Raw genomic sequence first — 16,698 nt, forward strand, 5'->3', positions numbered from 1 at the left:
TTTTATTTTTATTTTAGTTTTGTCAACTATAATAACCGTGGGGTCGGAAGGAATAGCTTTTTGGGAAAAGTTTTGGTGTGACATCGCCAATTTGAAATCCAGTCAAAAAACACTTTCAAATTTTAATAAAACTTGATTCTTTCTCAACATATCTCTTTTGGTTCTTTCTGCTACTCAGACAACCCCTTCTCTGATTGGATGTAAGTCTCACTTAAAAATATCCGCCAATAACCACGGAATTCCAAGTCGACGCGTCAAAATATTTCAATATTTCAAATGGTGTCATTTGCGCTAAAAATGTAACTTAACGCAAATAGATCGTTATTTATGAGAAGATCAGCGTGTGCAGTAGAATAGATACTTTGTGTACTTTAGTCATTAATTGACTTTATTTTCTCCCCTGAATTTATTTGTTAAGGTGTTTGAAGTGCTGTTTATATATATATATATATATATATATATATATATATAGAGAGAGAGAGAGAGAGAGAATTCCGCAATGCTGTTGGCCTCTTATCACATTGCTACTGTATATGATGACAGTACCTCGATGTCAATGTTTGGCGAACTCTCTCTTGGGTCGTAGTCATACAGTGCTACCATTCTGCGGGTTGACATCGGATGCTGACGGCCACTCCGTCTGTTCCTCTCTGTGAACAAGTCGTTCCCCCCCCCAAAAAAAGAGCAGCATGAGGCAGTGGGTTGTACATTTGACCACACTATGGGATCTCAATACAGTAAACAAGTCAATAATGCTATCATTTGTGATGCTGGGATCGTTAGTGGTAGGATGTTTAGCAAATACAACAAAAAAAGTGTGCAAAAATACTGGAGGTCATGCATGCAGATGTTCTAACACAGATTTGTATAAACCAATGTCCCCAAGTGGTCAACCTTAAACATTTCTTGACAATAATATGTTATATGTGACCTCACTAGTCTAAACATGACATTCGGATTAACATTTACATTTATGTAATATGAGTTATGAAGCAAAATCCAGCCGTTTTTATCCATCTCAGGGGGCGGCTATTTTGCCACTTGCTGTCGACTGAAGATGACATCACAGTTGCTCAGGGGTCATTCACAACTCACCTGTTTTCTGAAGCTGAGCGGTGATTGGTTGTTACCTGAGTAGACAGCAAGTGACAAAATGGCCGTCCCCTGAGATGGATAAAAACGGCTGGATTTTGCTGCTTAACTCAAATTCCACTAACGCAATATTAACCAGAATGCCATATTTAGACTAGTGGCCCTGCATAGAACATAATATTGTCCAAAAAATTGGTTGACTTCCCCTTTAAAAGGAAGAAAATAGTCAAACTAAAGAAGAACAAGTAGGAAGCAGAGGGCAGGACACAGACCTCGCTTGGACTTTCTGGATCTGCGATTTATTGCGCGTCCATCTTTGAAACGATCACAGTTCACTTCAACAGGAAAGAAGAAAATGAAAAAATGGGAAAAGTTGAGGGAAAAGAAAAGGAGAAGGGTCAGCAGCACAGAATCAACCAAGAGAGGAGATCATAGTGGCAGTGTATAACGTTTCCTCACCTAACTTGTCCACAGGAGTGTTGAGTGGGAGAAAGCCCTGTTTGAGTAGCTGGCCCATCATGTTACCGTCCTCTGTTTGGATTTCAGAGACCATGTTACAAGGAATCAACCCCACTCGGTCTCGGATTTCTGCCCTGTAGAAGCCATCTGTGTCTTTATTTCCAAACACCTAAAGGGAAAAGATAGAGGACGGTGTAGGTAACATAACTGAATGATCGCAGAATCCTTCCATCTGGAAGAAAACTCAACTTTTATAACTTCGAAAGAAGTCAGGAATACTCTGGAATTGAATACATAATTATTGTTGCATGTCATCAAAAGATACAAATTGTAAACAACTGGTAGGGCCGAATTAGAATTTGGCAGAAAACTTACCATATACTTCCGTGCCTATCTGATGTTGTTTGGCATTTATCGGTGAAACGCTCATTAGACAGAAATGACATTTTGTGGCTCTTACCTTGATGACCTGACCCTCCTTGAAAGGAAGCTCCTCGTCAGCAGCATCAGGGTTCGGAGACATGGACAGCGGGTCGTAGTCAAATAGGGCCACAAAGACGCGCGTCACCTCGTCCGGTTCCAATTCCTCAAAGTAATCCATGGAGCGGCGTCCCCGCCCGTGCCTACGTCCGCCATAGCTGTCTGAAACAGAGAGGAGGCCTCTGCTGCTACTACCGGCCTTAAACAGCCACACTGGCTGCAGGGGCAATGAGAGCAGAAGATGTCTGTTTGTTAGAGCCGACAGGGGAGGACGTGACATGCGCGTGTGCAAAAAAGAGCCAAATTGACATTAGAAAGATTTTATTCTACTCAATCTGAATTTGAGAAGGAACAAAGTTGACTCTTTCCTCACACATATGTGCTCGGCTGTGCGCGGGACATCACAGGATACAGAAAAACACGTTAAGCAGCTTTCGGGTGAAGGGAAAACCGAAAGGATGTGCGATATGAGGACAAAACGAGAAGCAAAGCACGCTTGCTCATTGCTGTTTCACTGCCTTATCTCACAGCGGACAAGTCAAAAAGCATGCCTTCCTTGGTTTGGACATAGCGAGGAGAGCATTCCTACATCCAATATTGCTAATATCATGCTTGTGTGCCATGTGTGAAAACAACTGGAAGCAAAAGGGCAGCAGACACCCATACCAGACACAGAAAACACAAGAAATAGCCGAATCGGCAAAGGTTGAGTCAAGGTAACTGGAACATTGTTTGTTTGAATTGTGGCCATGAAAGAAGTGGAAAGAAAAGCAATGGCCTCCTAAAGGTGACCATATTTTGATGACCAAAAAACAGAGGACACTTGGCCTGGCCTCAAGATACTTAAATGATACTCAAAAGTTTACTCAAAGATATTTGAACGTATATAAAATAAAACAAAAAAACAACTCCTTATTCAAGTCTTACTTGACAAATAAATAAATAATGACATAATGATGTCAACCCAATATGCCAGCCGTGAATCCACACCCTCCGGTTTGGTAGCACAGAGCGCAACTAGTGAGCTAAAGTTCTGGAACCAAAACACAGCTCAGCACCTTATATGAACAGTCATTGTAAAACGCTGACATACGTTTTTCTTTGAAAGGAGAAGTTAACCTTACTTTTTTTTTTTTTTTTTTTTTTTTTTACTCGCGACTGCCATCTCTGGCCCAAAGCGTAACTGCAGCGTCTGTGTCAGGCTCATTCATGGTGCGCGTGCGAGTACGTGCATGATCTTAAAGCGACAGTTGACAAACAAAGACATGACTTCAAATGAGGTCAGAAAAACTCCGCCCCTCCCCAAAGAAATTGTAAAGGGAAGATAAAAGCTGATAGGTGCAGTCAGAGAAAAACAGTCAGGGCTCGTCGTACTCATCTGGGCATTGGTGGAGCATGCATGATGTAGAAAAAGCTTTCATGTTACCTTTTTAAACGGCACAATATGTTGTATGTGACCTCACTAATCTAAACATGACATTCTGATTAATATTACATTTCAACGCCTTCTTAATTTTTTTTCCAGATTTTTCAGGAAAAAAAACAATGACTGGCAATTACTTTAAAAGGGTGATGATTTGTGGAATATGAGTTATGTAGCAAAATCCAGCTGTTTTTATCCATCTCAGGGGGCGGCCATTTTGCCACTTGCTGTCGACTTAAGATGACGTTGCAGTTGCTCAGAGCTCAGGCCAATCACAGCTCACCTGTTTTCTGAAGCTGAGCTGTGATTGGTTGTTGCCTGAGAGTGGCAAAATGGCTGCCTTCTGATATTGATAAAAATTGCTGGATTTTGCTGCTTAAGTCAGATTCCACTAACGCAATATTAACCAAAATAGCATATTTAGACTAGTGGTGTTGCATAGAAAATATTATTGTCAATCATTAAAAAAAAAAAAAAGTTTTAAATATATAATAATAATAAAACGCACAAAGAAAACCCGTCTTTCTTTTTTCCCTAAACGCATCACAAATGACAGTCGCGGTAATTTTCACGAATTAATTATTATAATTTTTTTAAACAAAACAAACGGACAACTTATTCAGGTACCGCTATGTTGACGACACAGATTTGTTTACTGAACAAACCAACTCTGTGGATATAACGAAGAAATGGGAAGACATTAAACGGACACTTTGATGTTTTATTAACTATGAAGTGTGGGTTGGAAAGGACTCTAAAGAAAACCTACACCAAGCTACAGACCAGTATGCATACAGCTTGTCACCCACTGGATCACAAGCTAGGGGTTATCAGAACACTCGGGAAAACAGCTGAAAAAAATCCCCACAACAGACAATGAAAAACAGTACAAGCAGACTCACATGGGGAAAAGTCTAATTAACTGTAAGTATACAAACTGGGACTTTATTAAATCTGCCAATTGACAAAAACAGGTGGCGGAATGTGGTGGTCCCATATCACCAGACATCATCAGAAAACAAATGATTATTTTTTGGGATGCCTCACTGGGCAACAACAACAACCCCAGGGAACGCCTGCGTAAACAGAGGGACTCCTCACCTCAAATTTAGATGCGAAGAAGCCTTTTGGATCAAAGTGAAACGTCTTCAACAGACAAAAACAGTCCAGTTTCCTTGATTCAACCTTTGTGGATTACCATAACCTGGATGACTGAGAATCTACACAGACATTAAATAAACCCATAGAAGACATGAACCCTAGAAGTTCTCGATGACGGATATAGGACAGTGAGGGAGGGAGGGATGAACCTGACATTAGTTCTTCATGCTTCTTGTGAATTGTGAAAATTAATGAAAAGCCTTTTTGGCTGATGGAAAGAAATGATTTATTGATGTTGACAACTATGATAGTATAAGACTATGCAAGTGATTCTTTCCAAAAATGCATTATAAGTGACTTGAGACTGTTTCATTATGAATACAGTGGAACTACTAAAGTGCCGAATTTGGTATACTGCAATCCAGATTTTGAGCAAACATTTTAAGAAAAATAGGCCACATTTTCAACTAAGTCAAGGGTCACTTCACGCGAGAGTTCATTCTATGCCGCACAACAGGGCAGCTTATCAATCATTTTACTATTGATAGTGTAACCTAGTTGAACACACTAGCTTGACCATTAATGACTGAAATGATTCCTCTATCTTTAATAAACGACCACAACACTTGATTTCTAATTCCTTTACTATGGAAAAACTTGACCAGCATCTCACAACAGTTTACATTCCACCCTAGAAGTTCCACTGTAAACCAACAAGAGTCATGCAAAATTAAGACTGAAAAGTAGAACCTGATCCTGGGTGTTAGAGAATGGGGGGGGGGGGGGGGGGAGGGGGGTTAGAGAATGGGTCAATAAAAAATAAAACGGTGGTAGCATCAGTTTAGTTCAGCTTGTACAGTTGGGAACAGTTAACCCTGAATATGTCTTGATACCAGCCTTTCTAAGTGGCTATACGTATTATGTGAAAACATCGTGGAGAAATCAGTGTATTCAAGATAAGCAAAAACATAAGATGGCCGCCGTGCACACAAGTTGTTCCTGTACTGTGGACCAAGATTCCTTTCAAATTGAGCATGTGCAGAACAAAAACAAATGTTTTGTTCAATGGAGTTACCTATATTCTGGTTAGAAAAGGGGTGGTCTTTTTCACGTTTTAAAAAATTCGAATAAGAGTATATTGGGGTTTTAGTGCATGTTTACATGGCCTTTCAAAACCAGAATATTGACGATATTGGGGTTTTGAAAGGGTGATTGATTGCATGTAAATATAGTGTAACCCAATAATGAACTACATACTGTGCAATTTCTAGAGAAATTGTGTGTGAAAGCTGAATGTTTGGATGCATGTGGAATGCTTTATTATAAGAATAATGTCAATTGTCATTAAATATAATGGATGCTAAATAACTGGACAATGATTATTCTTTGAAACTTAAGTTGTAATAAATTACGGGATTTGAATTCAGGAACGGCGCTTATTATTCCTTTGCATTATCTACTGGACCATTGTTGCCATAGGAAAATCTGTGACATTGTATGTAATTGTATTGAATAATACATGAAAGCTTGCATTGAATTTGAACATAAGAATATAGAACAAAATAACACAGAAAATTAATAATGAGAAATGACATAAAATATAATGGATGTTAAATAATTTGACAAAGACTATTATTGAAAATAAAGTCTGGTTCAACCGCGATTTGAACCAGGTTCTCCACAGTGGCAGGCAAGTGCACTAACCACCGACTGTTTGTTGTTGAAAATCATGGCTCACTGCGTATAAATATTGAAAATTCATAAAAGCCATATAGAGCTAACATTGATGCTGAATGGGGATATTATGTGTTTAATCAGTGAAATCATATTGCATTTCTACTTGTGATAGTTAGTTGATATACATGTATATCACTTAGCATAATGGCCATGGATGTATTTATGTACAGTCAGAGGTGTGATTTGAACCCACAAACTCCTGGTTACTAGACAAGGCACTTTACCAGTTGTGCCACCAAGGAGTATCGAAAAGGTGGAAAGTGGAAGTGGGCGTGGAAAGTGGGACTTAGAAAAAGTTCCATTTCTGTCTCATTGAAAATTAGTAGGGAAAAGTTGATATTAAATTGTGCGAATACTGTAGGTAATGTGGAATCAGAAAATTAATTCCAAGATGACGTCAACTTTTGAAGCAAGTTGAAATTCGAACGGTGTAAAAAGCAGATGTATTATGTGGGATTACTACAAACCCAATTCCCAAAAAGTTGGGACACTATACAAATTGTGAATAAAAACTGAATGCAATTATGTGGAGTGTCCCAACTTTTTGGGAATTGGGTTTGTATATTTACTGGACACAAAAGTGAGGAGACGAAAAATAAGAAATAATAAAGTTTAGAAATAACGTAAGTGTGTCAGCATTCACACAATTATCAAAAGGATCTAAACTTCAATGTCTCTGAATAATGTGGTGCAATAGAAATGTGGTATTTTGGTATTAGTACTCTAAAAAATGTCCTAATGTATCGAAGCTGAACTAAACTATGTGCTCAGGGGTATTGCAATGCAGGTGATTGGGAGCAGTTGGGGGGGGGGATTGAAGGACTACAGATGGAAAGTGAAGTTGTCAATCTTTCCCTGTCCGTCCATTCAGTTATGCTAAGTTAGTTGAGTTAATGAGCCAACTATCCAGGAAAGAACACTGATTTTACGTTCTCTGCCTTTTTCTGGCATTGTCAAGGGTGAACTCTTGGTGAGAAGCTGCGCCACATACCATATTGATCCTCTGAGGACAGAGATGACCATATCCTTCGCCGAGCTACACTGCCATAGTAAACATCCTCCTTGACAGGTGAGAGGTTCCCCTCACTCCCCTCACTGTTACTGTCCATGGTGATCTCTACAGAAGACACCAATCACAGCAATATGGTCAGAGATTCTCCACACACAGGCAATCTGCTCTATCACACGGCCCACTCAATCATGCTGGATGAAGAAGTTGTCCTAGGGAAGGTTCTGGGGAAGTGGAAAACACAAGGCAATAGGGACTCGCTTTTTGAGCCGTGTAAAACAGCAATGCTTTGCACTGTTGCAGCGGCCACTTGTAAACATGTTGCCCTACTGTAAACACAGCTGAGAGGTGTAACTCGTATTTAACGTTCGGCCAGTCCAGCTCATGACGATGCATCGACTGCGAACGCAGACACCCAACATAAAGGGGCCCCGAGATGTTAATGCGCCATGAAAGTGATGTACAGCTTGGCTCACATGGGGAAGGCAGACACATGGTATTGATCGCAACAGACATCAGTGGCCCTCTAGGTTGGGATGGGACGTCTCCTCATTTGGTGACCTCACTAACCAATGGAAGGGATGGGCCGTCGCTGAGGGGGGGTGCCGATGTGAACCGGCCTCCGCCCTGTATGGTCCAGACGGTTGGCATTTCCATGAGATGGCGAGTTTCCAATGAGCTTTAGAATAAGAAGAGACAAACCGTTACAACAATAAGATAACTACATTAGGTATCATTTGAAACCATTAAATAAATAAATAAAAAATCCCACAAGTTTGTCAAAACAACTTAAAAGCCATAAGAGCAAATGATCCAGTCCATTTGTCCTTAGGAAGGCTAAATTATAAAAACAAAACAATAAACAAACAAGTAAATCAAATCAACCTCCAACATAGCACCATGGATTGGGGTTAGTAGGGCCACATGTTCAACTAAAGACCATTTGTTTGGTTTGTTTTGTTCTGTGCATGTCAGCTCCATGACAAGAAACAAATGATTCACGAAGGTGTTGCAAAAAATAACTCAAGTTTTGCTTTATCTTGAGCACGGTTACCATAGCAATCAAACAAGTACAACAGTATAACAAAATAGGAATGATGTTTTTTGTTTGTTTTAAATTAAGGTGGGTTAAGGAAAAGTCAACCCAAACATTTTCATTACAATAATATGTTCTACGCAGCCCCACTAGTCTAAACATGGTATTCTGATTAGTATTGTGTTTGTGGAATATAAGTAAAGGAGCTAAATCCAACCATTTGTATCCATTTTAGGGGGCGGTCATTTTGCCATTTGCCGTCGACGGAAAAATGACATCACAGTTGCTCAGGGCTCGGGTAATGGCCGATCACGACTCACCTGTTTTGTGAGTTTGGTCATGTGACATTCACAAGCTGAGCCGTGACTTGAGCTATGCTCAACTGTCATGTCATTTTCAGTCAACAGCAAGAGACAAAATGGCCGCCCCAGAGAGTGACAAAAACAGATGGATTTTGCTGTGTTAATCCGCAAACACAAAATTAATTAGAATGCTGCGGTTAGACTAGTTAAGGCGCATACAACCTATTATTGTAATTTGTAAAGACGTTTTTTGGGGGTTGACTTTCCCTATAAGGTGGATTGATTTGTTTATTAACGACAGGAGGACAAGCAATTGAGACATCTATCGGGTGTGTGTATGATGGCATTCTGCAATAATGCTCTGAGCACATGGTTCTGGTGCAAGTCATGAAATATGACTTAAGCAAAGCAGTTTAGCAACTGCTGTCTTTTTAAATGGGACCATTATCCATAAAGACATGACAACTCAAAACGTGTTAAAATGGCCTTTAGGTAAATAAAAGTTTGGCTGTATATAAAAAATAAAAAGCAGAACACCTGTCAGTCAGAGAACAAGCAAAGTAACTTACACAAAAGAACAGACCAACCATGATGAAAATGAAACCATCAAATGATTAGAACGGGAATAATCATGACAAAACACAGACAACATTCAGAAAGCAAAAATGGCGGCAGCTTGCTGATTGTAAAGTACAGCAAAAAGTGCGAGTCACACACCAGCGACTGGTCCCAGTGGAGCCTGGACAAAGACTGGGCCCTAGCCTCCCTGTGAGGGCCGTAATAGACTCTGTCCAACTCGTTCAGCATGGCCTCACTCAGGGCCCCCTCCCGGGAGTAGTTCCGTGGCCCAAAGTGTTCTCGGTTTTTAAAGTCACCGGTGTGGACTGACTTTGCAGCGGTCACTGGAATGTCAGCAAACTCCTCCTCTACACTGCACTGGCGCGTCAAAGTTCTCTTACGGCCCATGGCTAGCGCTCTCCTTTCTACCGGACCTTCACAGTGGATGATGCGCATGGGAGCTCCGTGGGTATAGTAACCTTGATGACCCCTGCCCAGAGATCCTTCTTCCTCACTTCCGCAGTCCAAACCACTGTCGGGACTCTTGGTGTTCTGGCGGCTGGGTCGGCCCGGGACGCGGTCGTCTGTATGATAGTAGTAGCGGATGTCGGCGAAGCGAGGCGAAGAGCGCTGGCGCTGCAAATGGCAAAGGTTGCGACTGGAGGTGACACGGTCGTGCTTGTGACCGTCATGGCTGTAGGTCCTCCGGGCAGTGCGCGGCGTTCCCGGCCGTCCGCCTTCCTCAAAGCGCAGGCGCTGGCCCATGTTGTCCACGCCGTCCGTCTCTTCCTCCACCTCCGGGATGCTGTGGAGACGCTTGCTACGGAGCGACTTTTGCTTTACGACCTCTCTCTGGAGGTCCCAGCAGTCTCTTTCCTCGGCAAGGTCCTGACGCTTATAGTACGCCTCCACGAAGCAAAGTTCCACACGTTTTCGCAGTTCAGTGAGTCAGTTCAAAAGGGTTCAGTTTAGTGTTTTGGAAGGGGAGTTGACACGTGTTTGAAGGTTTTAACACAGGCAGGAAACAACACAACATGTGAATAGAGTAAATGGGGGGGAAAGACAAAATAAAGACATAATTAGTTATTTGTGGCAGAAAAGCAACTCATGCAGTCTCATTCCGTGAAGAGGAAATTGCATGCTCTGAACAGGAATCTGTGAATAGATGGAGTGAAAGCTTACAAACACAATGTGGACAATGTGTTTTAATAACAAAAAAATAAAAAAATATTCATGAGGAATGTGAAATAAAAAAAAACAGGTTGGTGGAAAAAAGGGTTTACTTGAGAGGGGTAGAGAAGAGAGAAATAAATTGTAATAATAAACCAATGAGAAGTTGAGGGCATAGAAATTCCACTTAAGTATAGGGTGACCAGACGTCCCGTTTAAACGGGTCTTGTTTTTTTTAGCCTTGGGTCCAAAGTCCCGGCGGATTTTGTCAGCCCCATTGTTTTGTCCAGCTATTTTTCTCGTCCAGTCAGCAAGCCAATTGTTTGGGCCACCTGCATGTCAGTCATACAGTTGTCATAGCGATTCATCCGATAAACCAATTAAAAATGAATTGCACTGTTAAATCGCTAGCAAGCGTGTTTGCGTCATACCAGAACTAGAACTATAAGCGTCCATGTCTAAGAATCATAGAAAATGTCATCCTACTAGCCTATTGCTGTGGTTGCCAGTCAGACCCAATGCAAGCTAAACTTCACATTTCCAATGTTACAATGTGGGACCGTTGCGAAGTAAAAGGCTTCCAATAGCTGCCGGGACTGAGCAAAAAATAAATAATGAGAGAATAATGGTGAGTACGTTGATTTGTTTAGAACTGTTGAACTGTCACCCAAGGTAGCATTCAGCATTAGCTAAATGCTAAACGTCTTTCATCTATAAATGCTTCAAATATCAAAGCATAAGTCAGAATGAAAAAAAAGATTTGTTGGTTTGTTATAATTCTTTTATTGTTAATGTTTTATGTCATGTATTGTGCTCTGTAAACACTTTGTGACAGATACAGCTGTTTAAAAGCGCTTTATAAATAAAGATGACTTGACTAAAGTAATAACAACCAGATTGACTAGCGATTCATTTGTTATAAATAGTTCCTGCTTCCTGGTGATAATTTATTGCCCCCGGTTTTTAATTTTGAAAATCTGGTCACCCTACATAGTATGCACATATGTAGTAACAATATACATTTGTTATGTATACAGCAATTCCACCTGTGTTGTGACAGAATTAGACTAGCTCACCCCAGCCATTGTAATTCCAATTTGTTTAATGTACATGTAAATGGTAATAGCTTTCACTTCCCTCGTGCTTTGCTACCTTCAAGGAGCTGAAAATATTTTTGTAAGAAGGGGGAGGTCATCTACAACAGTTCGATACAAGTAAGTGGCAATGACAAAACAATGGTGAAATTTGATAGAAAAGAAACACAAAGTAAATACATAGATGAATAGGTTTCATGAACTTCAAATTATTATGCTATATTTTTGTTCTGAAGTTGGAGCAGTTTTCCTCCTGACCGCATGTAACATGAGATTTTGTGACCATTATGGTTTTACATCCACACAGAACAAATGAAGACAGAATTGTACTGATAAGGATAACCAGTGCCAATAGTCCAAATTAAATATTAAGACATGACAGACATGAGCAGAAGTGAATACAGTATTTACATTTAAGTGCTCACTTAAATGAGATTCCCATGTGCACTTGATATGCCATGACCCTTTGAACTTGTACATTGGTATCAATTTTGCTTATCACTCCAAAATGTCCTAAACTAGTCAAACTCAAAGCACATCGAAAATGCAGCGCAACCCAGAAATGCACATTGTTTTAGTATTCAGCCTCCATGCTATACAGATTATAATATGTACTGTACGCAGCCATTCTCATGAGCTCAGCCTTGCATTAAGCAGAATCGGAGGGGGTGGGGGGCAGGATGGCTTAATTCAGTTGAATTAAGGCAGTAGCACTCAGCCAGGCAAAGCCACCGTGGGCCTGGTTGTAAAAACCTTGGCAAAGTGCTGCCGACTACCCGCTACCCTTACCCGGCCATCCCACAATCTGTCCTGCACTGTGTCACTACAGACTCGAGGTGTGCTGTTGTACCTTTAGAGAGTTGTGAGAGTTGATGCTCCTCCTGCGGCCCTCTTCTAATTGCATCTCGGAATAGAGATCTTCCTCGTCCTCCTCCATGATGTCGGACAAGTCGGATCCCCGGCTGCTCTCTGTGTAGTACTCCTCACTGTGGCTGTAGTGGGGGTGGTGATGGTGGTGCTAAGAGGAAATGTAAGAAAAAAGAGCTTTTATTAAAAAAAAAAAGATTGTTTTCTTAATCGTTCTCTCCAGTTGACACAGGATACTCCAGCTAGAAATTACACTTTTCATTTGAGTGCTCAGACCTCTTTAGCAGGAATGATATGCAGGACAGATCCTAGGAACTCAAGTAGCACTATAGCAATAAAGTGAATGAATAAAACTTAAAAGGTTATGAAAGTGACTTTTGAGTTGCTTGTATGCAGGTAGTTGGCTCTCTGGGATGCCTTCGCACCCATCAAGTTTGAAATGAAATCAAGATCAAGCGAGCAAGCCAATCTTTCACTATCTGCCCATTTATGAAAGTTTGTGTGTGTAAAGATATGTGTTTGAATTAGCCAGCGATGGCTTGGTTCGTCATTTACCATATTTGTGTAGGCGGACACATCACTTGCTCTAGAGGGAGTCTGAAAGACTCCCCAAATCTCCACTAGCTGTACTAAAGTCACTATATTTGTTGGAATCGATTTTCCTTTTCGAGCCCAATATCGATTCAAAAAACCTTGAATCAATTATTTTAATATCTCTTTTCCCCATACATCCATAAGAAAATGGAATTTTAAAGGCCTTTTTTTGTATCTTACTGTTTTCTTGAAATTTACTGTTCACGCGAATTTAAAAGTATGTTCTTACATTCATGAAAGACTTGACTTATTGCACTTTAATACAATTCAGAGTCTTTTTCAATAATATTTACATTTATTGAATTAGAATTATGAAAATATTTTCATCTCATCCTTGCTGAATTTTTTAATTTGGAATTGAATGTTTGTGGAGTTTTTATCATGTCCTTGATATTTCAGAAGAATTGAGGTTTCCTAATTAATCTGTATTGGATCGAATCGAATCAGGAAAAATCAAATGAAATTTGTGACTCAAATCAAATCGATTGAGGAAATTAGAATCGATACCCGAGCCCTAGCAAAAGCATACTATGAGCGCACAACATACATGAGAGAGAGGGAATGTTAAATAGTGAAACACATGTACTTTCTCATACTACACTTTACATGAAAAGACTTGTAGGATTAATACCTGTCGTCCCAATTCAGAGCCTCTAAGGAATTCATCCACCGAAGCCCCTCTTCTTCTTGCATGAGGAGAATCATAACCGTCCTCCTCCTCATCAGAGTTAAGTGGATGCAGGGCGTTACCCCGCTCGCTGAAGATGTTCCTCTTCTCCACCTGATAAGAGATATCAGATTATGCTGTGTGTCAACTTGTGTGCTTTGTTTTTCAATAAGGTTTGAATCATTTTCTTTGTCCTTGTGCCGTCTTACTGATGTAGTTCAACCAATATGTGTATGTTGAAGATGACGGACTTGTCTCTTACCCTGTTGCCTTCAGCAAACACTCTCTGGGCAGCTTCCCTGGCCATGGCCTTGGCGATAGTGTTGGGGATGGGGACTCCCTGAGGCTGCGGCAGGATCCTCTGAGGAGAGGGCGAGCGCCGCGTCTGAAAGGGCGGCGGCTCCAAGTTGGGTCCGCGCATGGGAGGCAGCGGGGAGGGGGAGCGTTCCCAAGGCGGGCCGGGCCGCATGCTCGCCTCTTTGGTTTCTGGCTCTCTGGCACTTATGAGCGGTTTGGACTTGGGCACGGGCTGGCGCTGGAACTGAGGATTGGCGTGGGGCGGAGGGTGACAGATGGGCTGCGAGTGGGGCTGGGCTCGAGGCAGAGGCTGCACCTGTGGCTGGGGATGAATTGGTGGATATGTGGACGGATAAGGAGGATGAGTTTGGGAGAGAGCCGGGTGGGCCGGCGGGTGGGGTAAAGTGTGCGGCGGCCCGGTAGTTCGATGCGACAGGCGAGGTGAGCCCAATAGATTATGCGGGATGATGGCTACAGGTGAATCCTGAGATTCTCCTTGTGTTGATAACGTCCTTACAATGATCTCCCTGGCCTCCAGGCATTGGATTCTGTTTACCTCCACTGTCACATAGTCTGCTGTTGGGTACAAGACCTCTGCAATCTGCAAAAAATAACCACAGCGTCAACAATTTAGTTGACATTAATGTAAATTGTATCCGCCATTTTTTTATTTTGTCTCAGTTTTAGTCCTGTTTTGAGTATTTATCATAGTTAGCCAACCTCATCACGTCTTTATTTAGTGGATTTTTAGTCGACTACTGTTAAAATCTAGCATTTCAGTCTTTATTTTAGTCCAAGAAAACATAATTTACTTTAGTCATCATTACAAAAACTGTCAACGTTTTAGTCTAGTTTTAGTCAGGACAATCATTTTACCCCTGTATATTTTTTGTCAGCAGATTATGTTAATCATTTCGGATCTAGAACAATTTCAAATAAAACATAACATCTTTTTTGATGAAAAAAACCCGTCACGCACAAATACAGTAGGTTATATTAACAAGTAGTATATAGTTCCATGCTATGAGCTATTAAGTTAGCTCGCATTAGTTAGCGAATAACATTATGTTCGGATTAACATTATAGTCGGAATGTTATTCAAATTAATGTTACAATATAACTATTATTTACTTAAAAAATATATAAATAAAAATCTTTCACCGTGAATCCACCTCATCTCTCTGTCCCATGTGTTTGTGCATGTTGCTCTTGCGAGCTGCAGATTTGAAAGTGGGTGTGTCACATGACATCATATAATTTTCGTCTTATTTTTGTTCATGAACTAAAATGTCCAAAGATTTTAGACAGTTTTTATTATGTGAAGCACATTTTCGTCTCGTCTTCATTAGTCGACGAAACTGCAGACTGATTTAGTCCCAGTTATTGTTTATTAATGAGGGTTTTAGTCTAGTTTAGTTTTAGTCCGGTGAAAAATGTGCGTTGACAAAATTATTTTTTGTTTAGTTTTCACTGACGAAATTAAAACTACCATTTTGGGAGTAAGCTTTTGAATGTACATGCCCAATTGTTCAGTTTCTGTACTTTTTGAAGAACTTGCTTTCTCTGCCAATCTGAAATACAGAATTCACAAAAGAAGTTGGATAACAGTCCTCTTCATCATGTTTTCATGCCATTACGAGACCACAACAACAATTTAAAGTTGAACAACAGTACGTCGCCATTAAAAGGCTTCAAACAGGATGTTCTGAGAGAGAGAAGTGGCCACTGTGCTTGAAGTGTCACAGAGTGTCATTAGCAACAAGATACAGATTCTCCAGAAAAAAAAAGAAGAGAAAAAAAAGCAATAAGATACAGAGAGACTGGAAGAGCCACATAAAAGCTGCTGTGAATTTTGCACGCCAGCTTCTTGTTGGAGAACAAATAGCAAGTTGTGCAAAAAGATCAGACACATTGAATAGTTGTAAAGTTTACAGTGGAACAAAAAAAAACACATTTTAGATGATAAACATGCTAACATTATTTCCTTCGCCCACAAGGTGGCAAAAGAGCGCTGCCAAACATTTCACATATCCACACTCGAACAACTTCATCAACCCCCGGTACCTTTTGTCCCTTTGTGCATACAGCATAGCCAATTACACTGGCCCCGTTGGAAGTACCAGACGAAGTCAGTGGCGGGGGCTTCCATTTAACCTGCAGAATCCCGGGCGTCTGACCACACTGGACCTGAACTTCCTGTGGAGGGAGTGGGGGCCCTGGGGACCCAAAACAAGGGGATAAATAGTCTTAAAAGATAAAACTAACTTGTTAAGCCCATTCCCCTGATGAGTTGAACTGATGTGAGATAAAGACATAAATGGCCACTAGATGGTGCTGTTTTTCTTTTTATCAATCCATGGACTACTGGAAAAGGAAAAACTGCACAATATGCCGCTCGGCAGTCAATTGCAGGGTACATATAAAGACAGACAACCATTCACACCCACATTGACACTGTCACTAAGCAGGGACTGAACCCACACTGCCTACACAGAAGTTAATAAATGAATCACCGCACCATGAGTGAGTTCTTTCTTTCTAATGTGTCTTACATTTGGTACTGAGCCATGAGTGCTGTTAAAATACCATATTTTGCTACATAAATGTTACATATTGATATAATTTCTTCACTATCCTATACTCACAAAACTCCATGAAAGTTTTTCATTGTAATCACAAAAATACCAGTTTGTTCCTGACAGCATTGCATTCCATTGCATTGCATAGCGGATACACGCTAAAATACAAAACAAGTTTTTATGGCAGGAACATTGTGTAAAACGTTTGACGACAAAAGTAGGAGCTTTATGTA

General features: G+C 40.7%; 1 protein-coding gene across 2 annotated transcripts in view; it reads right to left on the bottom strand.

Annotated features, from left to right (window-relative positions):
- Positions 1 to 16,698, bottom strand: part of rimbp2b (RIMS binding protein 2b) — a 106,226-nt gene that overhangs the window by 8,004 nt on the left and 81,524 nt on the right. For both annotated transcript variants that reach the window (XM_086076753.1, XM_086076754.1), the window contains 11 exons: positions 15,951 to 16,102; positions 13,852 to 14,487; positions 13,554 to 13,703; positions 12,312 to 12,479; positions 9,357 to 10,103; positions 7,872 to 7,980; positions 7,284 to 7,409; positions 2,012 to 2,193; positions 1,552 to 1,720; positions 1,365 to 1,427; positions 547 to 650 (listed from right to left, as the gene is read on the bottom strand). In XM_086076753.1, coding sequence (XP_085932879.1) covers positions 547 to 650; positions 1,365 to 1,427; positions 1,552 to 1,720; positions 2,012 to 2,193; positions 7,284 to 7,409; positions 7,872 to 7,980; positions 9,357 to 10,103; positions 12,312 to 12,479; positions 13,554 to 13,703; positions 13,852 to 14,487; positions 15,951 to 16,102 — 2,606 coding nt within the window. The remainder of the gene's footprint in view (positions 1 to 546; positions 651 to 1,364; positions 1,428 to 1,551; positions 1,721 to 2,011; positions 2,194 to 7,283; positions 7,410 to 7,871; positions 7,981 to 9,356; positions 10,104 to 12,311; positions 12,480 to 13,553; positions 13,704 to 13,851; positions 14,488 to 15,950; positions 16,103 to 16,698) is intronic.

Source organism: Leptonotus elevatus, chromosome 5, assembly GCF_054856555.1.
Source record: "Leptonotus elevatus isolate MCC_2025b chromosome 5, RoL_Lele_1.0, whole genome shotgun sequence".
In the NCBI taxonomy this organism is placed as follows: Eukaryota; Metazoa; Chordata; class Actinopteri; order Syngnathiformes; family Syngnathidae; genus Leptonotus; species Leptonotus elevatus.